This window comes from Vombatus ursinus, unplaced genomic scaffold (genome assembly GCF_900497805.2).
Source record: "Vombatus ursinus unplaced genomic scaffold, bare-nosed wombat genome assembly UNPS02014768.1, whole genome shotgun sequence".
NCBI classification, from domain to species: Eukaryota; Metazoa; Chordata; class Mammalia; order Diprotodontia; family Vombatidae; genus Vombatus; species Vombatus ursinus.
In genome coordinates, this window is record NW_020954546.1 from 9,018,520 (window position 1) to 9,043,580 (window position 25,061).

Sequence of the window (25,061 nt, forward strand, 5' to 3'; positions counted from 1 at the left end):
TCTGTTCACTGCTGCACTGCCTCTCAGCGTGATTTGTAGGGATCCTGCAAAGCAGAGGTGAGGAAAAGGGGGCTTTCCTGACACAGAGGGAGGCCTCTGCAGAGCACTGAGGCCAGGATTCAAGGGCCAAGATGAGGAAGTGGAATTTTGTCCAGTACAGAGTGACTGATGACTCGTCAAGTGCGTAAATCACATAAATAGCAACTAATGTTTTGTGTGAAGTAATCTGTCAAGCGTTTGCTGGGTCTTCAGCGTGCCGGGAGGCGCCATAGCTCTTCCAGCCCACTCTCCAATCACTGAACACACCCGATCAACCTTCACCTGTTCTTTAGAATCAGAACGCGTGAAGCACGTGTGTGCTTTCACTATTTCGTTCAGTTGTATTTGTCCCTGAGTGTTCTTCATTTGATCCATGTGAAACTAGGAGGAGAGGCAGCTTGGAGTAGTGAATACAAGGCCTGCCATGGGGTGCAGGAGATCCAGCTTCAAGTCTGCACACTGTGCTGGCTTTGTGACTGTGGGTGAGCCTTCTAACCGGCTGCTCAGGACCCCAGGCAGTTCTCTAAGTCTGTAAGGAACAGAGGAATTGTTGGAGTTACATCCATTATATAGTGGAAAGAATTTCCACGCTGGGGAAAAATAGGACATGTATTGTGAGCTGCTTTTTTAAGACAGATTAGCCTGCATCCTTAAAAACACAGTTGATTTGTGCTTCCAAATTCTGGTTTCCACCTGCATTTATTCACACGCCCTAAATTATTGGCACCAACACATTGTCAGGTTAAGAAGCTTTTAACTGTGACTTTGCTGCAAGAGTACACGGACCCCTACCCAACTGCCCGTCTTATATTCATGTAGCTCAGGCCATGATTATCCTTGGGCTGCTCTAGTTCTCAAGCTACCGTATAAATGTAATTGAGGCACCTGCTAACCACTGCATCGTCATTATTTACACATGATTTCTTTGTACAGGCAAACCCTGGTGGGCAGGCGTCTGTGATGAAAATATCTGATGGCTCCTTGAAGTCTGTGCCGGCCACCGCCCCACTCTCCAAGCCCGGGACCACCGTTCTGAGAGTTGCAGGTGGCGTGATCACTACTGCCACCTCCCCAGCTGTCTCTCTCTCTGCCAATGGAGTTGTACAGCAGGTAAGGAGCACTGAGATGGCAAGGAGAATGATCACGGGACTTTGGGCAAAATTCACAGTGAGAGCAACATGGCGGCCATCCCGTCTGCTGCCTCAGAGCACTACAGAGGGTGGCCTCCCTCCCAAGGGCACAGTGGAGACAGACAGCCCCTCAGGACTCCATGACCATTCCTGCTTTCGTCCCCTTCCCTTTGCTTTGGCCTTCTTACCTTATTTTCAGGTGTTCGTTTATGGGCTGAGCGTTTTAAGAGCAGAGGAGACAACATTATGGTGAGAAAGGCAAGCGTGCCCAGATAGCACCTGTAGCCAGTTCTGGTTTGTGCTTGGAGAATGAGCCCCGGCACTGCCTAACTGAGATGGCCTTTTTTGTGAATGACTGCTCACCTTGGTGCCCTGGCGATGGCGAGAGTGAGGGAGCATGTCCTGAACATGCACAGCTCTCGAGTCAGAGAGCCCAGAGCATCAGCTTCATCAGTCTTGTAGGATGTGACTGGGGAAGCATCATAGAAAAAATGGAATTTTAGAAAGCAGGAGGAGAAAATAAGGATTTACACATGAGATGGGGGAAGATAGGACCCTTGCCAGCTGCTGAGAACAGGAGCTGCGACTTTGTTTCCCAACCTTGATTTTGCAGTTGCTGTGACAGGCCATGTCCTCTCCTTGTTGTAGTTGTGGCACGAAGTCTGAGCCAGTTTCTTTCCCATCAGAGTCTTTCTCTTATCACAATGGCAGCATGAAATCTGAGCCAGAAATTCTCTTGCACACAAGAGTAATGACTTGAGGTTATTACTTTTGTGTCAAGTAGTATTTTCTCTTAATTATCCTAAATGTATATTTGTTAAGAAGAGCCCCCTTGTTCTAATAGGATGGGTTTGGTCCATGTTTGGTTATTTTGAGATGGAACTTCTTCCAAGGAGAAATCGGACACGTTGATAGCAGTATTTGAGCCCTCAACATAGCACTCTTAAAATTCTGAGCATGATGTGCTTCTATTGGCTATAAGGTGTGCAAGGTAGCGGGAAAATGAACTGTGCAGGAAGCAGGAAAATGGCACTGGGCCTCCTGAGCATTCTGGGTTAACAGGACGACAACAGCTAACTAAACATTGCTCAGACAGAAGTTGTCCTGGGGATTAAATATAGCTGATGTGCCTTAGTCGCAAAAACCTGAAATGCTGCAGCTCTCAGAAGGGTTTACATCGCGCTTATCCCCAGAAGTTATGAATCTGTCACTCCCTCGGCTACAAGAGCTTACAAATAACTTCCTCTCAGATTCCCAAAGCCAGTGATGACTCTGTTGGCCCAGTGACACAGCCCCTTACTTGCCGCAGACTAATGACGTCAGACTCCCTGGCATTTGCACAGCTCTTAAACCTTCTCAAAGCAAACCATGGGGTATTCTACCCCTTGACATAGTCTGAGGCTGGTGCGTGTAGCTTTGCTCAGTCGATGATTTAAGGGCAGTGGTTATTTGGGGGCTTTTTTTTTTTTTTTCTCCAGTTGTGAGTCTGCGCTGTTATTACAGAATGCCCCATCATTCAAAGGAAGACAGCTTTGAGATGGGTGACTTTGTTAACACGACAAAGTAGGAATGTATGGTTTTAGCTGTACTGCTGTGAGATTAGTAAATATTAGGTGAAGAAACATTTCCCTAAAGCTATTTAACGGTAGCGTGGTCAGCCTGGGTCGTGTGGTGAACCAAAAGATCGGTCAGTAGGACACATTCCATTCAGGGGAAAATTCAGTGTTTGTAGGGAAGGGTGTGAAAAGTTTTTATGTGGATGATGTTAAACAGTTCTCTACATCCGTAGAAGACAGAAGAAGTAGAAATGGGTTTCAACTAAGTCAGAAGAAATGTGGATTTAAGAAGCAGTGCCCACCTGTCAAGGTGGTAAGCCCCAAAAGGGGCAGTCAGGAGCCGTGTTGTACAGGTCTTGAAGTGGAGAAGACTTTTTCCTTTATGATTTAGAAATTCACCTTCTCCTACATGAGGGGCTCAAGTTTGGGGATTTCTCTGCTCGTTCATAGGATATGAAGTCTCAGGAAATGGCCCTGGAAGGTAGTTTTCTCTAGCACAGCCTCAAGCTTCTGTCTTGTCTTTTGAGGTCAAACTATAACCTCACTTGTTGCCTCTGTCCTCTACCATTCCCTACTCCAGGAGGAGCCTGAATGCCTCCCTGGTCTTCTTAATGCTGCTATTGAGAGGACTGATAAAGCCTACCTTCTCTGAATGCTCAGAGTGCTTGCATGGGGAAAGAATGGGGCAAGGGAGGGTCATCGTGGTCAAGTTTACATGGCAAACAGCATTGATTTAAAATGGGCTTTGATTCCCTTCAGTCCCTTGACTGAGGGACAAATGGGGAAAGGGATTGGGCCTTTGATTTCATTACTGTAGGGAATTCCCAGGTGAGGAGTTTCCTTCCAGCAGTGCAGGTAAGGACCTTCCTGAAGTCATAAACAGCTGCCTTGGTGAACTCAAAGATTTAGGGACTTTCTCAGACATTATGTTATGGGCGCAGGATCTGAACCCAGGTCTTCTCGGTTTTGAAGCCACTCTAGCCACCATGCCACACTGCCTTTCATGTTCTGATAAAAATTATTAAAAGGTGGAAAGGTAATGTTCTCTTCCTTTACCTTCTGTTCTTCCTGGTGCTGCTGATGAGTAGTCAGAAGGAGCAGCTTCCAGCTCAGCAGTGGGACCTGGTGGGAAAGCTTGTGGGCAGCAGTCACTGTGTGTGACTCCAGCCCCGGCAGGGCCCACAGGAGCCAACAGAACCGGCGCCTCGGCTGTCATCAGCACCACGTCTCTGATGTCCACAGCGACCCCTGTCTCTGGCAAGACCGCTGTCTCGGGTAAATGGCTTCTCCCGCTTGTTTTATTGTTCTTTTCTGATGTTCAAGGCCCTCTGGAATCTGGCTCTGCTCGCTCTCCCAGTCGTACCTTGGGTAGCTCCTCCGGGCTTCTGCATTCGTGCCGCTCCCTCTTCCTGGACAGCCTGCACGGTGCCCTTCCGCTCCCCTCCCCCAGACCCCTCGGCCTGCTGACTGACATTCTTCCCGTCCCCAGTTCCCATGAGGCTTCCTCCGATTCCCCATCGTTGATATTACACACTTGGATTAGTCTGTGATACCCCCAGGGAGGTCGGACAGCTGCTCGGCCTGCATTTAGTCATTGTCTGCACCATGCTCCGGCATCTCGAGATGGATCTCTTACCAGCTGGGTAACCAGCTGACCTTTCTGAGCCTCAGTGTCCTCCTCTGTAAAGCAAGGAGAATGGGAACACCTTCCTCAGGGTTGTGAGGATCAAACGAGATCTCTCTGTGAAGCTCTGCAAATCTTTGGAGTTTCCAGAAATAGTAGTCGGTAGCTACTACCGCCAGTGCTGCTGTGAACTAATCCCAGGTTGGCTCCATAGCATCACAGCACAGAGCAAAAGGAGACTTTAGAAACCCTTTAGTCCCAACACTCCCCCTGCCCCCGTTTTACAGATGAGGAAACTCGGGCCCTGACAGCTGAAGAGACTCGCCAGAGGGGTCCTTAGATGCTGTCTCATCCAACCACTGATTTTACAGATGGGTTGGAAATTTCAGTCACCAAAAAGTATTTATGTGCTTAGAGAGGTGGGGGGGGTGTGTATGTGTGCGCGTGCGTGTGTGCTCACGCCTCACTTCATATGAGATTCCTGACAAACTGGGTGGAGATGAAGTATTCATAGAGAAAATTCTGTTTTCCTGATGCTGTCTTCAGTGAGCAGTGGTTTTCCTCCCTAGCCTTGCTGTCAAGTAGCTCTTTATCTGGGCTGTAAGAAAGTTGATTTTTATAGGCCCCGTCTTTGTCCTTTATTGTGTCTTTAAGGTTCCATTTCCTAGTGATGGGAAACTTGTGTTCTGGCCTTGACTGTGCCCTGCACAATAACTTTGGGCAGGTTGTTTAACCAACCTGAGCCAGAACTTCTTCATGTAGAGAATATGGAGTTTGAACTCATCATTTCTCAATTTCCTTCCAGCCCCCAAATTGTGTTGCTTCTCAGCCCATGCCTTATCTCCATTCCCAAACACCAAAGAATATGAGCCCCTCGAGGGCAAAAACCGTACTAATTTCTGTCTCTGACGCCCTAGTACTTAGTACATAGGAGGCACGTAAGAAATGCCGGATGATTGATTTGCGTCCCGGTGTATTCGCTAGGACATGAAATTTTGGCCTTTGGAGGATTGCCTTTCTCTAGTGGGTTCCTTGGTGCCACATCCTGCTCCCGTGAGACGCCCTGTCTCCACTCACAGCGACTGTGCTCATTCAGGCTCTCAGTCTCTTCGTGTCTCCTGCCCCCCATCCATCCCGCACGCTGCCACCCCCGTGACTTTCCATCAGCTTCCATGTGAGCCTGCAGTTTCCTTATTCAACCAGTGCCGATGGATCGGGCTTTCCAAACCCGACCCAAGCTGTCTCCCACTTAGGTCTCCAGGCAGCTTCACTGGACGTTACTCCGCCCTCCCCCAGACTGTTCTCTCTGCCCCGTGCCCTCGACACTCCCGTTCTCCTCTTCCCCTGGGTTCACTTTGTGCTTGTGCTGTGCGTATTTCCCCACGTACTTGTTGTCTCCTCATTAGAACAGAAGCCGTTTGCAAGAAGGGATTGTTTCGGGTTTTTGTCCTTGTATAGTCCCAATGCCTAGCGCTTCATGGGTGTTTAACAACTACTTGTTTGTTTGATTCTGTAGGAGATTTTCAGATTATGTGCTTGGTGTGTATTAATTAGGGAAGGTTGATTGAATGTGGTTTTGACGTGTCTGTTGTATCAAAGCCAGATGTCATCAAGCATATGTTACGCACCTACTATGTGCCCAATGCTGTACTAAGTGCTGGGGTTACAAAAAGAGGCAGAAGATGGTCTCTGCCCCTAAGGAGCTCACAACGAGCAAATAAATATGTACAAACAAGCTATATATGGCATAAATAGGAAATAATTAACAGGAAAAGCACTAGAATAAATAAAAATAACCAGCATCTATATAGCACCTACTATGTACCAGGTGTGACACCAAGCACTTTGCAACTATTATCTCATTTGATATTCACAACAGCTCTGAGAGGGAGATGCTGTTATTAACCTTATTTTTTACAGATGAGGGAAGTGAGGCAAATGGAGGTTAAGTGACTTGCCCAGGGTCACAGAGCTAGTAAGTGTCTGAGGCTGGATTTGAACTCAATTCTTCTTAATTCCGGGCCTGGTGTTCCATCCTCTGTGCCACTTAGCTGCCCAAAAGCGGGCTTGGGAAAGGCTTCTTGTAGGAGGTGGGATTTTCATTGGGACTTATAGGAAGCTGGGGAGGTCGGAGTATTCCAGGCCTGGAGACAGCCAGAGAGAATGGTCAGAGCCAAGAGATGGAGGGTCTTGTTTGTGGAAGAGCCAGGAGCCAGTGTCACTGGATGGAAGAGGACGTGTTGAGAAGTGAAGTGTAAGAAAACTGGGAAGGGAGGAGGGGCCAGGTGTGAAGGACTGTGAAGCCAAGCAGAGGATTCTGTATTTGTTCTTGGATGCCATAAGGAGCCAAGAGAGACAGACACACAGACAGACAGAGACAGAGAGAACTGATCAGATCTGTGCGTTTGGAGGATCATTTCAGTGGCAGAATAAAGGGTTGACTAGAGTGGGGAGAGACCTGAGGCAGGCAGAGTCGACCCCCCCCCCCCAAGCAATTACTGCAGTAGTCCAAGCATGAACATTCCCAGTCCCTCATGTGGAACTTTCTCTGCTTTTTTCAGGCCTGTTAAAGATCCACTCCAACCAGTCCAGTCCTCAGCAGGCTGTCCTGACTATACCCAGCCAGCTCAAACCACTCAGTGTGAATGCTGCATCTGGAGGCATCCAGACCATCCTGATGCCCATGAATAAAGGTGAAGCCTCCGGACGTGTGCTCGAACATGAGGGCTTTTTCCTGGGTCTTGTTGAGAAGAGCCTGGGTGGCAGGGATTGGCTCTGCTCTCCACCGTTCTGCTGCAGAGGTTGTGGTAGAGACAGGGTTTTCCCCTCTCTTCCAGGAAGTTCAGAGAACAGATGGTTAGAGGGATAGAGAGGGTTTGAGAATGAAGCACAAACCATTGCAGTGAAGACGAGGGGGTAGAGCTGCCTGAAAAAGCCCCCAGAGAGGAAGGGCTGCCTGGGGAGGGGCAGAAGAGCTCTGGCGTGTGTTCGGTGGACAGTCGTGGGGGTGTCCTGGAAGGACTTTCTGTTCAGGGAGGAGTTGGGCTATGTGGATTTTAAATATGTTCCAACTCTGAGCTTCTGGGATTCTGCATGTTGGCTGTATCAGTGTGCTTTGCTTGGCAAAGAGATAATTCTCAGGGTTTTTTGTCCATTTGGAAAAAATGTGGATCATCTAAGAAGTTTAGATATGAAGAGCCTCATACATGCTGGCCATTTTACTTCTTGTTGGCACCTCTGTGCCTAGGAGAAAAAGGGATCAGTGATGAGCTCCCTGTTAGCAGCTCTGGCTCAAAAAAATGAATTAGGGAGGAAGTTATGAAGTCTAAAGTCTTTACTCAAAGGAAGGTTTTGGATTATCTGTGGATTAATTTATCTAGTCTTGTCTCCAGCCAGCTTTGCTGCAGGTAACAAACTTGGTACCACCATGTAAACTTGTTGAAATCTCGGTCAAGTGAAAGGACTTTAATGATCTCTTTGCCATCTGAGAATTTTTTCATCCTGAATTCATGTTGCTTTAAGATAAAAGTAATTCTGAATGACATCATAGGATAGCCACGTGTCACAGCCATCATTTCTCATAAGGTTGATATTTGATGGGCAGTGCCTGAGCAAAAAATGGAAAACTTAGCTGTGGAATAAGGGGTTAGAGTTGGTGCCCTCTGAGATCCTTTTCTCTAGATCTGGGATCTTCTGAAAGCTGCGAAGGAAATCATTGGAGACAGACAGACACAGACACACACACACACACACACACACACAGACACACACACACACACACACACACACACACACACACGAGCTCTTGGGTCTGATTGATTGTACAGATATCAGTGACCCCCAGTCACGTCAGCTGTCCTCCAGGGCTCACTCCACAGCTGAGCTGATTATCTACCCAGAGTTGGGGGGATGGGGGAGAGGTGTGACTGTTATTCCAAGGAGGATGTTTACCCTTGAACTCAAGGCCATTATGGACAGGGAGGATGGCAGGCAGATGATGAGGCCCTAGCTCTGCCTAGATGTCAAAGCAAGGAGTCTGGAGTCCTCCGATTGGAGGGGGGTTTTATGTAAAAGATTTGTGTTTATAATGCCATTTTTTGCTATTGAACATTGCAATTTATTCTCTTCTTTCACCTTTCAGTAGTTCAGTCATTGTCTGCCAACAAGACACCTGCCATGCCCTCCGTGGTCGCCCCCAGCGTGGCGCCTGTCAGCTCTACTTCAACCACTGTTACTAAAGGTAAAGTATTTATCTTCCTTATTAAAAAGAACAGCAGAAAAGTGCATTACTACGTGGTACTTCCACGTGGCAAGATGCAGTAGACACTCATAATTCAAGGCGTGATGATATGTCAAGAAGTGTGAGACTTCTCGTCTGTGGTGAGCATCGAAGGATAGGTAGGTGGGAAACCTTGTGGTCAGTGAGAAAGGTTGGAGCAGCTCTTTCAAAGAAATGCATGGGACCAGACTGCCCTCTGCTTCCTGCTCGGGAGTCCCAGAATCAGTCCTCAGAGAGGCAGGAGGAGCTGATTGGAAAATCTCTTCTCTGAGACTTCAAGAAGTATCCATAGCTCCTCATTTACTGGTTTCTGCCCTTTTCCTTGCTGGTAGGTAATAAGTTGCTACTGAAAGTTCTTAAGCTGGGGCACATCATAATGAAATTGGTGCTATAAAAGGCTTCTCTGTGCAAAATGTGCAGAGTAGATGACATGCCGAGAGATCAGCTTGAGCAGGGCTGGTGGAGGTTGACGGTAGCACTGGGAATGAAAGAAAGCGTGGGAGGAGAGGCCTTGCCAGCCTCCTGTAGCAGGTAACCTGGGATCTCAGGATCACTAGCCGGGAAGTGCCGATCATTACACACAAGAGACCAAAAAAATCAGGCTGTAGGTTGTGGGAGGGAGGAACGTGGGGCAGGACAGCAGGTGAAGAAAGAGAGAGTTGATTCTCCCCAGGTTTCTGCAGTGATTGGATTCAGTGCCTTTAACTTCTTAGAGGAGGTCGTTGTGGGGCCAGCTTGTTTAGCGTTCTCTTAGTTGTCTTCCTGCCTTGGTTTTTCTCGCTCTCGCCCCTTGTCGCCTTACCTGATGGTTCATTGCTCAATGCTGACATCATTATGGGCGGGGCACTCGCCCACCATGGGGGGGCCCTGGAGTCCCCACAAGTGAAAAGACTTTTGTGTTTGCTGACATGGTCCTGCACGTGGCCCTCAGACACTCATCCCTGACTGGTGTTTGTCTCCCTTTGCAGTGAAGGTAGAGCCAGAAACACCAGGACCAAATGGTCTCACTTTGGTGTCCCAGGAAGTGCAGACGGAAGTGAAGACGGAAGAAAGTACTGAACTGGGGAGCTATGCAATCAAGTAACATTTTCTCTTCTTTCTCAGAGAGCTCGGGTCTCTTGGGGGCTTTTGGAAGGGCCTGCTTTGTGCACGGCAGTGACGTCTTTGTAAAAGCGCTCGCACTGACCCAACGGCCCTCCAGGGCTCAGATACACTGGCTTCGCAATCCCTGTACTACGAGGGCCGTTGTCTCCATTTTACAGATGAGGAAGCTGGCTCAAGGTCCTGTGGTTAGCCAGGACTCAAACCGCTAGGGCTCCGGACTCTTGGGCTCTGCCTTTCTCCTCATTCATTCATCCTTTGGTTAAGATTTGTACCTGTGAACCTGCTGAATGACTGGCGTTTGCAGATTTTAACAGTAATAATGCATAGCCAGTTTTTGGGAGATAGTCTAAGGGCTGTCATCAAGAGATGAGTGCAGTTTCCAAGCTGAAGAGGGAATTGCTCCGAAACATTATTAATCCCTTGATGCACACGGGTGACATTAAGTCATAACGGCCCTGTGTAGAAACCACATTAAACAACACCTTGGGCACCCCTGGAAGCTTTCTCCATTGCCCAGAAGGTCGTTTGTAAAACTAATGTATACCAAACTGAAAAGCTTGGAGCTTGAATCTGGAGGCCAGATGGAACCAGTGAATGAAGGCAGTTTGTACAAATAGCTTGGTTTTCTTCAGGCAAGATACATTGAGCATAAAGGTCCTCTGCAGAAAGCTACGGCCAGCTATGTTAAGAGAGTTACTGGCATCCAGAAGCCAGAGCTCAGTCAGAAGGACATTTAGAATAATTAACACTTGTGTAATGCCAGTCTTAACACAGAGTTTGAAACAGTAAAATGGATGATAGATTGAGAAAAGCATCCTAATAAAAATCTGCACAAGATCCATAACCCTAAGATAGCCCAGACTTATGATTAAAGCAGATGATGCAGGTAAATGGTAGAACATATGCAGCATATGACTTTAGGCTGCAAAAATTGACCACCTTCTGAATACTTAGACTTGATCAGGTGGCCTCGTAAACGAACCAATGACAAATCCCCATACTTCAATGTGGACCCGAAACTACACTTGAAAAGTCAGCACATAAACTGTATAGTCTTTATCACAGAACAGTTGCCCATTCAGAGCTAACATAGTTAAATAACAATTTAGTAAGAATGGAGTTTTTTTGGTGATGGATTTTATTTTTTACATAAATGTTGTATATTTTTATCTCATTTGTATTCTTTGCCCTCACCCTCCCAACAAGGCATCCCGTATTACAAAAAAAAAAAATTGAGACTAAGAATTTTTTAAAAAGAAAGGAGAAAGAGAAAAAAATTCAGTAAAATCAATCAGTACTTGGAAAAACTCAAGTTATTGGCAACCTTTTATGCCAGCAGACCCTTCAACCTTTCCAAAGGAGAGGAGTATGAGCTTCTTGAGGGCAGGGTTGGTTTTTGCCTTTGTATTCTTAGCTCTCTGCACAGTGCCAGGCACACAGTAAGTGCTTAATAAGTATCTGTTGTCTTGAGTTGACTTGGGGGTCAGTCTTGTTCTCTGTAATTTTGCAGTATTCACTGTCAGTTGTTTTGTAGTAGCAATTCTCTCCGTTCACATTGTGAAGAATGACCTTTTAAATATGCTTTACCATGCCAAGTACTCACGATCTCTGAACTACATTTTTCCAAGAAAAGTTGCCAAAGTTGCCCTCAAAGTTTAGAGGCTTGGTGGAGGACTCAGAACCATGTGGGAATAGCCTACTCGGGGCAGGTAGGTGGCACAGTGGATAGAATACCAGCCCTGGATTCAGGAGGACCTGAGTTCAAATCCGGCCTCAGATATATAACACTTACTAGCTGTGTGACTCTGGGCAAGTCACTTAACCCCATTGCCTAGCCAAATAAAAGAATAGCCTAAAGCTTGTGTCCGTCCTCTTTGCCACCCTGCCCTCTACTGGAGTCACAACAAAGATGCTTCCAGTGAGCTGACAAAAGACGAGTTTACATCCTAAAAATGTTTTCCATTCTAAGAAGCAGGTCATACCTTGTGCATTGGTGTGTGGAATATGAAATACCAACTTGTACTAGCATGGTAGTGGCCTGCCCCAGGAATAAGATGATGAGGATAATGGCCACCACTTACATAGATCTAAAGGCTTTAGAAAGCGTTTTTATATATTATCTCATTAATGCTAATTTATTTTCAAGGTTGGCCCTTAATTCGTGCTTCCACCCAGGTACTAATAACCTACTAGGACTTGGTCCTGCCATTTTGTTTGTTACCTCCTGAAATCCAAGTTAGGAGCTGTGTGACATCTCAGGTCCCCAGCTTCATCCTCTGTAAAATGGCTGCGGGGACAGCTGGTCAACAGGCTCTCTGAAGTCTCTTTCCGCCCCAGAGCCTGTGCACTCTGTGAATGTTCTAGAATGGAGTTGCTCAGCCAGTCCTGTAGTGTGCTCTGGCCGCTCCAGAAAGAGAAGCCTGGTGGCACTGAGGTGTCTGCATCTATGTCATCCTGACGCCTCTGCTTCTTGGGCATCACAGGCTGTTCAATATTTATCCTTCCAGAAGTATTCCTCTCCCCCTGCATACTGAAGTATGTTAGAATGGTAGAAAGACTGACAAACTGTGTCTTGACTCTGGACCTTCCATATCGTGTCCATCCACCTTCCCGGGGAGTGGGGAGCATACAGTGGGCCCGTCTGTGTGAAGAGCTTTGGAAACCACCGAGCACTCCAGGAAAAGGGAGGCTTTGGTTTAGAAACCCAGCCAGCCCAGTGAGGTGTGTGTTCCCGCTTACCAGGCGTATCCACCGTCTGAGCCCAACATTTCTGATGGTGTGGAACTTGTTCTGTTGTAACAACAGCTATTCTACGCTCACTGTTGCCTGGCTGTGCAGTAGAAAATCACGACCAGGTGAAATTGTGGGATGCTCAGGGGCTTGCTCTGCCGGGGGGTTCCAACACTCGGCAAAGTACAGGAAGCCCAAGAATATTAACTTCGCTTTTGGAAAAGGTCTGACAAGAGGAATGTTTTCCCCCTTGTTCCTATAATTTTTTTTTTTTTGGCTAGGCAGTGGGGTTAAGTGACTTGCCCAGGGTCACACAGCTACTAAGTGTTATGTATCTGAGGCCAGATTTGAACTCAGATCCTCCTGAATCCAGGGCCAGTGTTCTATCCACTATGCCACCTAGCTGCCCCTTGTTCCTGTAATTTACCAGGAAAAAAAAAACAGTCTTCTGTCTAATGAGGCTTAAAGCTGGTATGTGGAATTTATTGCTTTTACTTTTTTAATCCCTTGTAGCATAGAACATTTAGAAAATACCCAACAGCTTCTAACAGCAATAGTAAAGAAGATCCCGTTAATCACTAAAAAGGGTAAGTAAATGATACTGAAAAGATATGATTTTTTTCCCTTTAGAATCTGTACTAAGCACGGTTAGTGTAATTTAAATTAACAGTAGTGGCTTCTTGTTTTGTTTTTTTAATTTAGTCAGGAAAAAAAGTGTTTCTAATGAGTGGTTTCTTGGGCAGCTAGCTGGTCTTTTATTGTTTCCTTTGTCACTGATCTGGGAAAATACATTTATTGTTGCATTCTAGTTCTGAAATTTATCAACAATATTGTTTTCTTCCTGGCATCTAATCTTTGACATGAAAGGTCTTGAAGAGGAAACTGGAAGCAAAAGAAAAACATGGCAGTAAGGGATTCTGTGCTCATTATTTGGAAGTTTTAAGTGTTTTATGTTAGTGTTTATTTGTGTTTGGTTATATATTACATTTGGAAAGTGGAACTGCATCCCCAAGCACAATCCTGTCTTTGTGATCCTTGGTGTTAGGCCCAAATTATGCAAATCCTTAAGCACCTTAATCATTAAAAGTATGTGGCCTAGATTGTGAGGCAGGCAACCCTGCGAGTTATCTATACTCAACAACAGTGGTTTGACAGGGCGGGATCATTCATTCAGCCAGTGCTTATGAAGCCATTATGTTCGATATGCTATGCTTGATTCTGGAAGGATGCAAAGATTAACATGGTGTGTAAGGGCCTCTCAGTGATGACAAAACATGTACATAGATAAATCTAGTGCCATTTAGAATGTGGCAAATACATGATAATGTAGCTGAGTGCCCTGACGTCGAAAGAGGGAGAGGTTGTTTTCGTGTGGCAAGGTTAGGGAAGGTTGACTGTGAGAGGTGACTTTGGAGATGGGTGTTGAAGGTGAGATAGATGGGGGAGTATGTCAGAGGTGGTTAAAGATGAGAGAGTGGAGTGTGTGTTGGGGGACAGTCTCCAGTTTGGTGTAGGGTAGGGATGTGAAGGGCATTCAGTACAAAGCTGGAAAGATAGGTTAGGGCTAGACTGTGGAAGGCCTTGGAAGCTGGTTAAGGTATTTGAGCTTCTCGCTGGGGAATGGAAGACCATGGATGAGAGCAATGATCAGAGCAGGGTGTGATAGGGATGAATCTGGCAGCAGGTAGAGAACGTCATGGGCCTAGCTGGAATGGAGTTAGAGGAGCAAGGCAGGAGGCTCTCCCATTCCTTTCATGAAAACGTGTAGCTCTCTCAGTCTTTTGTCAAAGACACACACTGAATCCGCCATCCTATTCCTGAAATCAGCTCCTGTCGCCTTTTTTTCTCGTGTCCAGAAGGACTCTTTTGAACTAAGACCTGCATTCCTGGCATTCCTGGCACTGACATTCTCACAGCTCCCTGTAGGTCCCTCCAGGTCCAAGCTCAGAGGTCACTCAAATTCAGACTCTTTATCTTTGCTTGTTGGAGATATCTTTATTTGAATAGATTTCCTTCCTCGGCTGAACAGAAGTAAATTTCTGTAGGGGGCTGGCAGGTGAATGTCAGCGCCTGCCTCCTCCACTGCCTCATCCCAGTGGCCACGTTCTTCCCATGCTAAGCTGCTCATTGTGGCATCAAGTAAAGTGGTTCCAAGGGACTCAGGAGCAGGCTCTAGCTACCCACATTTGGCTTGGATCTTTTTTTTTCCTTTAAAATTTTTATTTTTTGTTATTGGGAACTTAAAAAACACCAACACACGGACATTTCTATAGATGACAAACAGAAAAAGAAGAATGTACATGAACAGTGACTTTCTTGCCTCCAGCTTATTTTTTAAAACATGATAAAATCTCCGTGTTAGTTTCAAAACTGTCTTGCTTTTCTGCATCCTCCTTTGAACACTTGTGTTCTCTTCTCTCTGTTTTTTCTTGACTATCTGGGCACTTTATTATTTTTTCCCCAATTTTGAATTCTGAACTTAAACATCAGCAAGAGCACTTCTGTCTTCAAGAACATGTTACACGTGAAATTGTACTTCTCAATTCTGTACAGCCTACTTTTCTAGGCTTTTTTCTTTAATTTTTTATTATACAGCATATGTATTATTACTAACAATATGATTTTAAAATACAAGTGGTGTCCATTAAATCCTTTGCACTTAGCACATTTTTTTCCATATTGTGCTTTTTTACAACAAGCACATTCATTCCCAATGACTAATATCAATAACTTGCCTTGAGTCTTAACCAAAACTTAATTCAGACTTTGCTGGCGGTATGCTTTCTAGGTGAAGATGCCAATTGTTTCTGTGCAAGTTCTGTGGAGCAGTATTATAGTTGGAACATTGGGAAACGGAGGGCAGCAGAGGTAATCTTGTCTTTATCTTTCACCAGGGTATAACTAAAAACCGTTTGGAGAGAAAAGGTAGCAACTCCTTCGAACTCTGGCTGCCAACCTGCTGGCCTAAACCTTGCCTCTTTGGAGCTGAGAATGAGGTTCTTTACACAGTACTTTGGTTAGAGTGCTTTATGAAATTATATTTTTTTCCCTTATACAAAAAAAAAATCGCATTTGGAAAGGCCTCTTAGATTGTTCACTCTCTAACATGGAATTAGGGTTTCTAGTTTCCCCATCCCAAAATGGCAGAAACATAGTTGCCATTTTAGAACTTTCATGTCTTCTCATGTTTATGAATTGGAGAATATAAACTCCGTCTTTTTTCCCCTAGTGGCAACGAGCAATGACAATGAGAAAAGTCTTACAAGAAATTCTGGAGAAGAACCCCAGGTTTCACAATGTGACGCCCCTCAAAACCAAGCACATTGTCCATTGGTGTCGTTGCCACGGTTACACTCCACCAGACCCAGAGAGCTTGAGAAATGATGGTGATTCCATCGAGGACGTACTGACGCAGATAGACAGTGAGCCAGGTAAGGAGCTAGCGAAGGGAGGCGGTGCCGCTTCCATCGCAGACGGAGCGAGGGATTCGTTTTTTGCCACGTCCCCAACAAGAAGCCCTGCCTCCCTCGTGAGGGAGCGCTCGCTTTCCAGGGCCGTTGCTTCCATTTGGGGATAGCTTTAATTGTTTAGAAGTCTTTCCTCTCCGCATCTTCCACCTGTTTTTCTGGACTCAGCCCTTTGGACTCCAAGCAGAGCAGTGCTCGTTCTTCTCTCGTGTGATGGCCATTCAGATTCTTCAGGAGGTTATGAGATTCTCCCCAAGTCTTCTCTTCTCCACGCTGCACATCCCTTTGACGGGTCTTTGTGGCATGTTCTCTAGTCATCTTACTGTCCTTACCTGCTTTCTTCTGGACAGCCTCCAGCTTCTCTTTCCCCAAAGGTAGTCCCACAAGTGAACAGTATTCTCTTTGTGACTTGACCGAGGCAGAAGACAGCCTTGCTTCCCTCCTTCCTTTGGGATACTCCTCTTGAGACTCTCCACAACCAAGGTGAACATTTCCTTTTTCAGCTTGGATGTCGCATGTGACCTCTAAAACTCACAGATCTTTTTCACAGAAACTATTTTTTTTAACCCAATTATAGAATTTTATATTTTGTCCTGCTTAAATTTCATCTGATTTGATTTCATCTGATCCATGGTTCTAATACCTTTTTGGATTCAGTTCTTTCGTCCAGAGTTTGGGACATCCCGGAAGCATCTGGTCCTCTGCCCATTTTGACAAGCAATGCCATCTCTGCCTTCATCCAGGTCACTGATGAAAATGTTGAACAGTACAGGGCCAAGCACAGGTCCCCGGGGCATTCTGCTTAAAGACCTTGACCTAGGTTGACATTCATCAGTTCATGAGTACATTTGTAAGCCAGTCATCCGACTAGTTCCAAATCCAGCTAACCATACTAGCATCTAACCCTTATCTCCATCTCCTCCACAGGGATAGTGTGGAGAGACTTTGTCATACATTTTGCTAAAAACTAAGAGTACTTTGTCTACAACTTTAATCTGTGAGCCTAATTACCCTGTCAGAAAAAGGAAGTGAAGGTAGTATGGTATGACCTGTCCTGTGTAAAGAGATGCTGCCTCTTCACCTAGCAGAGTAGATTGTACACCGTCTGTGCCTTAATATATGACCTTTGTGAATGAATTACTGTGGCCAAGAATATTGGGCTAAGAGTAGGCCTGTTTTGTCTTTGCGAGGCTCAGCAGTCTACCCTCATGTATTGTTTCTCCCCTTCAAAGAACTGTGTAAATGTGGATTGTTTTTTCATCATATCATCTTCTCCATGGCCTCACTCCCATATCTTTTTGTGATTCTGACTATGAAATCTGTGTGTCCAACGATGAACTTCCACAAGGCAACTCAGTAGAGCACATATTAAGCCCTCGGTAGGTGCCAGGCACTGTGCTCACTAAGCACTGGAGACATAAGCTGGCCCCAGCCCTCAGAGAGCTTACGTTCTAGTAGGGGAAGACAACATGGACAGGGGAGTGGGAAGGGCCCTCGCCACGGCACGGCTGGGGATGTCTGGGAAGTACGATGGAGAAGTTGGAGCCCAGCAGGGAAGAGCTGAATGCAGACATGGTGGCTAGGGGGGAGGGAGCAGGGAGCCCATTCCCACGATTCTCACTGCTTTCTCATCATTTCCATTCAGATGGAGCATCTCACTCATTGTCATACTCAGCTCCCAGACTAACTCCTTGCCTGACTCCTTTCCTTCCACATCACCTTTGACTCTTCCTTTTCCCCTCACCTTCCTGTCCAGTGACTGACCACTTTCTAACAGAGAAAGTGTCTCTCCCTACCCTGGTCCTTTGTTCTCATTGTCATAGCCACCCAGAACCCTGGATTCTGTTTCATCTTGCATGTCCCCATCAGGCAACTTTGCTGAAGTCTCACTTTCACAATTATCCCTGCTCAGAAGGCTTCAGTGTTTGACCGTGGACTGCAGAATTCAAGTCTGAACAGGCATTCAGAACTCACCCCGACCTGTCTGTCCTCTGTTTGGATCTCTCACTTCCCCCCAGAAATGCTCCCAAACATGCTGCATTCTTTCCTTTTTGTGTGTCTTTCTCATACTGTTTCTTCTCCTTGGAAGATCTCTCCCATTTCTCCTGCCTGTCCCTCCAGATTTGGTTTTATCCAAAGCCTTTTTGGATCACTTGAGTCCATAAAATCCTTTCCTCCTTTCAAATTCTGTGCTGTACACTGTCTCTGCCATTTACCATCAGTTCTACCACTTAATCACTGTCATGTACTGCTTTGTTTTACCTTTTTTTTACATGTAGCAGTCTTCCCAGTCATAATGATTATAAGCTTCTTAAAATTACGGGCCATATCTTATACTTCTTTACAGTCTCCACAGTGCCTAATATAGAGTAAAGACTAAATATATTTGATTGATTTTTGCATTGTACTGTAGCTAAAGCTCTCTGAGCTGGCTGTCAGTAGACAAAACTTGGGACAAGTCATTCCATCTATGTGATCTTAATTTTCTTCTCTGTGAGGGGATGAGCGGATTGGATCTCCAGGTGCCTTTCCAGCTCCATGATTAATTTTAAGGCTGTCTGTAAGTCAACATGGGAAAACCAGTGGCATTTGAATTCTTTTGGCCCTGTTATTGGCAGGCCAGTTCTGAATTGCATATAATCCATTTGAGTAAAGACTGTCGCCCTGTGCTTCATAGAGGAGATTTAGAGACTTTTCTCCTCTCCCATTCGTTGCGTTTACTGAAAGCTTGAAAGGACCAGAGAGGTTTTCTAGCTGAACCCTCCTAGTCCGTGCTTCCTCAGTTTCCTTTCTTAGCTTTTAGACGATTGGGGATGAATGTATCAAAGACGCTTTCTCTTGTTGCTCCATCGTAAGACTCCCGACTTCTCATTTAGAGTGTCCATCCTCCTTCACCACCGCTGATGATCTCTGCCGAAGACTGGAAGAACTGCAGCAGTTTCAGAAGAGAGAGCCAGAGAACGACGAGGAGGTGGACATTCTGAGTGTCACCGAGCCCCTGAAAGCAAACATCAAGAAAGAACGGGAAGAGAAGCAGGCTGGAGTGAAGTTCTATTTGGAAGCCCTGCCCACGTCCGAGTTTGTCAGTGACACGGCACAAAAGGTAGAAGGAGGAGATGAGATACTTCCTCTTACTTGTGTGCTTGTTGCGTCCAGTCTTCTAGAGACTGACCGACTGGGGTGAGAAGCGGCTTCTCAGCATCTCCTCCCTGTGCTGATAGCGCCCACAGTCCAGAGAGTTCTGGAAAGCAGAGACAAAATACAAGGGTCAGAATTGGCTCTCTCACTCTCGGCCATTGAGGCGCCACTGAATTTGATTCCGGGGCTTCCAAAGGGTCAGAGGCCACTGTCTGACTTAAGGCGTATTCATTACCTGAAGGATAAAAGATTGTGACCTTTAAAGGTTAGAGAGCATCATTAAGCACTTTGTGTGATGGCCTAAACCGGCCTTCAAGGAATTTACATTCCGAATGAGGAAAGACCACGTGTAAAAGGGACTAGAAGAGGGGGTCCACACCCTGCCTGTGATTGGGCGTTGGGAGGTGAGGTGAAGGCTCGGTTCTGAGTGAGATAGGCAAAGGCTCCCCTGTCAGAGCCCAGGATGGATTCCAGGTGGTGGCCAGGACACCCACAGTGTGAAAAGCCAGGCTTTAACTTGTCCTAGACTAAACTGAAACATAGGGGAAAACCCAGATGTTTCTCTGTATTAATTTTCCCATTGATTTTAATTGAAGTACTCTTAAAGGATTCTCCCCACTCTGCTGTGTTTCCTTTGGAATGAGAACAGTGTTTACATTGCGGTGGATGAGGTTTCTTCCTTCCTCTCTCTTCTCAGATCGGCATCACCCTCCAGCCTGTGGAACTTCACAAGAACACCTATGCGTCTGTTGTTGAAGATATGATTCTAAAGGTGGGCGTGGAGCGGGCCCCGGGCTAAAAGGGGATGAGGAAGCTCCTCGGGTGGCAGGACAGGGGGGTCCTGCCCTCTTTGGTTCTCCACCTTCCGTTCTTTCTCAGTTCCCTCCAGTGTACCTGGCGGACAGGGCGGTGTCTAGGGGAGGGGTTCCCTTCCAGCTGTGGATGTAACATTTGTGTTTCTATGCTAATCACAGATTAGCTAGGATTGGGACACCCCAAAAGCTGAGTGATACTAATGCTGCCTTCATTTATTTATTTATTTATTTGGTGAAGCAATTGGGGTTAAGTGACTTGCCCAGTCACACAGCTAGTGAAAGTCTTCAGTAAGTTAAGTTCCATTTAAAACGTTCTTTAAAGAGGTCCAGATTAGGAATTTAGTTCATCACGTTTACTTTTTTATATATATATTGTTATTTCCTATATTAACATTTACCTGAAGGTCATATAAAAGCAAATATAATACAGACAGCATTGTTATGAGACTAAAGTTGGGGCTGTTAGGCAAACAGCTTATCACAGAGTTCCCACACAACACAGTCAGAGACGATTCATTACCAGATGTCACAGCAAGATCCCAGGACCAGGAGAGACAGGATACACAGGCTCCCCCAGCTGACCTGACCCCAAGTCAATCACACCTTTCTTTGGGTATCCTTCAAACAGTGATAGCCCCATCCCTCCCAGGGTGGTTGTGAGGATCAAATGAAGTGATAACTGTGAAATGCTTACATAAATGTTAGTTGTTGTTATTGTCATTATTATTGTTACTGTTACTCAAGCATGTAGGAGAGGGCCACTGTCCAGAAGCTGGGGCCTGGCCTCAAAGTCCCACCTAGGTGGGTGAGCAGAAGCCCAGCTAAGCTAAGCTGTCCGTGCTGTGAATCTAGTGCCCGCTTGGAGCGGGCCCCCTTCCAAACTTCATTTCCTCAGTCGTCCTTCAGATCTACTAATCCTGGACAGTCCCTTTGTCTCGTGGACTCAGATTTTGGAACTGTGGGGAATATTGCACACGCCTTAGTACAGGCAGCCTTGCATGTGCACCCCCTTTTTCCCTTCTCTATGGACAGTTTTTCATATAGTTTCTCAGTAGGTTTTCCCAGTAAAGACCACCTGCTGCTTCTGGCCCTTCAGGAAACCAAAGCTCAGCGGCTAGGAGGCTGTACCCTCCCAGAAAGGGTTTCCCCATCCTCTTCCAGAAACTTTCCTCATCATTCGCAACTAGTCTTTTCACACCCCAGACCTGACCATTGGACTTCTCTCTAACGACAGGATCTGTGCAGGGCTTTTGTCCCCATCTTAACAGCCAGCCCACTTGCTGAGAGGTTGAGTATCTTGAGTGCTTCCTTCTTAGAGATGGTGGAATCTCAGGTTTTATTTCTTCTTTATTTCTTCTGGCACTTTCCCTCTCATAGATGAGAATTTGTTTCACTCATTTTATAGATTTCCATCCCACATTTTTGGTAATTTGCTTGATTTCTCTGCATCTCAGATGCTGTCAATGGATCTTGGGACCTGTTAAATTCTTGATTTCCATTTTGTTGATTAATGGCTTCCAATTATGTATATTTTTCATTTCAGATTATAATGAATATGACTGGGGTTGCCTCTTGATAATCTAATTAGAATTTTTTTCCATTGGTTTGTCTTTTCATTTTAAAATCTAACCCATCTAGTATTCCAGTGCACAAAATATATACATACAGACATATACAGACATATGAATATATGTATATTTATACACACATACCCATATGTACATACATATTATCTGTAATCATATGTAATTTTTTCCAAGAAAATTGCTAATTTGCCCAAAAATCATCCTGCTGCATCATTTTCGAGAATCATGAAATTATTGCATTTTGTTGATCCAAAGTTCAGACCTTTGGTAACTTTGTGGTCTTTAGGCTTAGTTGTTCCAGAAGTTCTGGAGGAGGGGTTGTAGCACAGGGCCCACAAGTAGTGGTCAGGATGAAGAATAACGGATTCTTCTGTTACAGGCGACAGAGCAGCTAGTGAGTGACATCCTGAGACAGGCTCTGGCTGTTGGGTACCAGACAGCATCTCACAGCAGGTGAGACTTTGTCATCTCTGACAATGATGTCAGACATGGAAATAAAAGCAGCTGAATAGGATGTTAGGATGTCATGTGAGACAGAAAACACCTGCACACCCCCATGAAAGGGTTCTAACCAGCCGCTTAAGGTTAAGGGGCTCACACAGCCCCTGTCTGTGTTTGCAGTATGTGGTTGGAGAAATGGCTGGTTGGGGTCCAGTCCCCTTCCTAATCCTCTTTCAGAGGACTTTGTCCCTCTCAGCGAGGGGCCATGACAAATTATCCTCAGTCACCTGGGGATTAATAAATAAGGCTAAGCAGGCCATGAGCAGGCCAGAGAGAGCCTCTTGCTCGCAGCTGGGCACCTTCGGGAGCCCCTTCCTCCTCCAATGACTGTGTAGAACAGATCTGCACTGGAGAGGGAAGGTGGCAGTGAGTCCCCAGAGCTCCCCATCTGGTTCCCCAGGTGTTGCTGGGGCTTTCCCTGCAGTTATCCTGATAGCCCTTTCGTGTGGAGGACATGGGCTGATGACATCTTCCATTGAGACATTCATTGATTCAGTTCATGAGTTACTTGGGTCAATTATTCCTCATAACATCCTCTCATTCATTTGGTACAGGACTCCAAGAGAAATCACAGTGATGAATATTCACCAGGCCATCTGCAATATTCCTTTTCTTGATTTTCTCACTAACAAACATATGGGAGTATTAAGTAAGGAGCAGTAAACTGAAGAGGCCCCCAGAAAAGTAGGATGGTGTGAAGACTCAGCCAAAGCATGTGAGCTGACCACAACCTGAGCGCTGGGGTCCATTAAGTGAAATAGGGAGCGGGTCAGCGTACTCTTTCCACTTGGATTTAAGTGGTCCATCTGAAAACTCCAGAGTAAGGGAGCCCCAAAACTGGGATGGCTGGAAGTGTATCCGGTTTTCCTAGGACGGCCCTGATTTATTTCCACTGCACCTCCGTGGGAGCCTCCAGTGCTTGTGCAGGGCTTCTGGGGCTGCTTGCACAATCAGCACCACCAGTGGTCTCTGAGGTTACTGGCAGCTCCCCCTGTTGTCTTGCAAGAAGAATTGTCCCAGAAGTGACACGTGGAAAGCTGCGGTGGAGGTGACAGTGGCAGCGTTGACCTGCCTTGTTGTGGAGAGACAGCTGCCCTGCCGGGACCTCCCCACGTGGTTGTTGGGACCCTGAGCTGAGTCTGACTGGCTGCAGCAATCAGATCTGTGGGAGAGAACGGAGCCGCCGGGGAGAAGCACAGCTGGCTGGCTACCCCCGGTGTGGCCTGGCGCTTAGGAGGCACCAGCCATTCTCTCCAAGAAGACTCTGGCGCATGGGCAGGAAGAAGCTTGAACATTCCAATCATGCACTTAACTGGATGGGAATTAACAGCAGCCAGAAGCCTCGGGCCTGAGGAGAAGGCAGAAGCCGCTCGGACCATCGTGTGTGGGCGCCTCCACCGGCTCCCTTGCATGCAGCCGTGGGCTCACCCTTTTGCCACGTGCACCTTGTCTGCAAGCAGCTGTCTACAGCGTGGCGCGTGCCGATGGACTTGCTTGAAAGCTGTTTATTCTTAGGCAAAACTCCCGATGAAGGCCCAAGGAAAGGATTCCTGCATTGGTTGGGAGACTGAAGGAGGCGTCACGGTCCCCCTCCATCTCTACGAGCTCTCAGACCTGTTCAGACAGATCTGTTGGGGAGCTCACTTCGCAGAAAAAAGAAATCATGCAGAGATAGATAGACCTGCATGTGTTTGTTCAGTGGAGGAAGACAGAGAAGCCCCTCAGCTGTGAGCAGAGGCATCAGAACACACAGATGATGAGAAGAGCGAAGTCCACGGAAGCCAAGCGAATGAGGAAGAGCTTTTATTCAGCAGCAGGTGCCCAGGGCACGCGGCAGACATCAGATTCCATTGATCTCCTCCCACCGTCCATCTGCGATACAGAACCGAGAGGCATCTGACAGCCGTCAGGAGGAACTGGTCAGCATAGACCCCGGAGGAAAACTCGGAGCCCTTGGTGTCTTATATGGTCAGAAGTAAGGGCTCACCCAGACAGCCCCAGCTGGTGTTCTGAGTCAAGGGAAGGTGTGAAGTATGTCCCAAAGGGAGAATTAAGTGAGGGGCCCATCTGATCGTAACAGTCTTGCTGGAATGTGAGATTCATCCATCTGGGAAAGAGGAGAAAGCTGTTTGGTGCAGTGCATGGCATGCTCAGAACACAAATACCAGTCATTTAACTTGCAAAGACTTGGAATGTTTGGACAGTTAAGTGAACCCCTAGAGCATTTGAGAATAGCAGGCATATGTTTGGATTAAAAAGGAAGTTTTCTCTAGAATCTTTAAAATCTAAGATCTGGAGGGAAAGGATGCAGTTGGTCCATGGCTGACCCAAAGGAAAGCAAGTTCTTTCACTATGAGTGGAAACATATAATAAACAACTTTTCAGCAAAGGAAATATTAAATATTAAAAGATCTCCTTGTGTGTTAAGATTCCCAGTGTATTTGTATGATAATGTGTAACATAACTGTGTAATACACATGGCTACAATAAATTTTCTTTTATTAGTTGTGATGACTTGTTTGACTCTGAAGTGCAGTCCTTTTGGTGTTTTTTAAAAGAGACAGACAGGTCCACATAGCTTTACTGTGGTGGTTTTCCATTTTCCATCATCATCACTGTTTTTTTTTTAAAATGTAATTCAATTTAAGTTCCTAACAAGAGAATAGTCAGTAACTCCTGTGGCTGAAACACTGAAGTCCCCTTTTGAGACATTTTGCAGGAGGATCTGGGAAGAAAAACAAACATATGCCTGAAGCAAGCTTTTCCAATTTTTTTTGGGGGGGGGCCAGAAATAATGACCCAGTTTAAAAAAAAATCTGGCAGAACAAATTTGCCAGAGGGAGAAGTGGTCTTTCCTTGTAAATTTTCACTTTTGAGAAGTTTTCCTTCACCAGAAAACTAAACTGGCAAAAAGATTGTGCTTTAAAAATAAATAGTTTAAAAGTGAAAGGAATTTTACCTATTGTCAGAATTCGGCAGAGGGATTGAAGAAGGAAGAGTGTCTCCATAGAGTCCTCATTGAAGTTCCAGAGACGGGCCAGGCTTGTTGTCTTCACAAGAAGGTCGTCATACTCCGTTTGGGAAGCTACAAC

General features: G+C 46.0%; 1 protein-coding gene across 7 annotated transcripts in view; it reads left to right on the forward strand.

The window, feature by feature from the left end:
* The window catches only part of YEATS2 (YEATS domain containing 2), a 104,346-nt gene extending 79,866 nt beyond the window's left edge, over positions 1-24,480 (forward strand). For 6 of the 7 annotated variants that reach the window (XM_027861803.1, XM_027861801.1, XM_027861800.1 and 3 more), the window contains 12 exons: positions 973-1,149; positions 3,814-4,000; positions 6,911-7,042; positions 8,491-8,589; positions 9,597-9,708; positions 12,976-13,049; positions 15,251-15,330; positions 15,692-15,893; positions 18,806-19,032; positions 19,765-19,839; positions 21,848-21,921; positions 22,524-24,480. In XM_027861803.1, coding sequence (XP_027717604.1) covers positions 973-1,149; positions 3,814-4,000; positions 6,911-7,042; positions 8,491-8,589; positions 9,597-9,708; positions 12,976-13,049; positions 15,251-15,330; positions 15,692-15,893; positions 18,806-19,032; positions 19,765-19,839; positions 21,848-21,921; positions 22,524-22,632 — 1,548 coding nt within the window. In that variant the 3' untranslated portion in view covers positions 22,633-24,480. The remainder of the gene's footprint in view (positions 1-972; positions 1,150-3,813; positions 4,001-6,910; positions 7,043-8,490; positions 8,590-9,596; positions 9,709-12,975; positions 13,050-15,250; positions 15,331-15,691; positions 15,894-18,805; positions 19,033-19,764; positions 19,840-21,847; positions 21,922-22,523) is intronic. The other variant, XM_027861798.1, reaches the window with a different exon arrangement.
* The last annotated feature ends 581 nt before the right edge of the window (positions 24,481-25,061 follow it).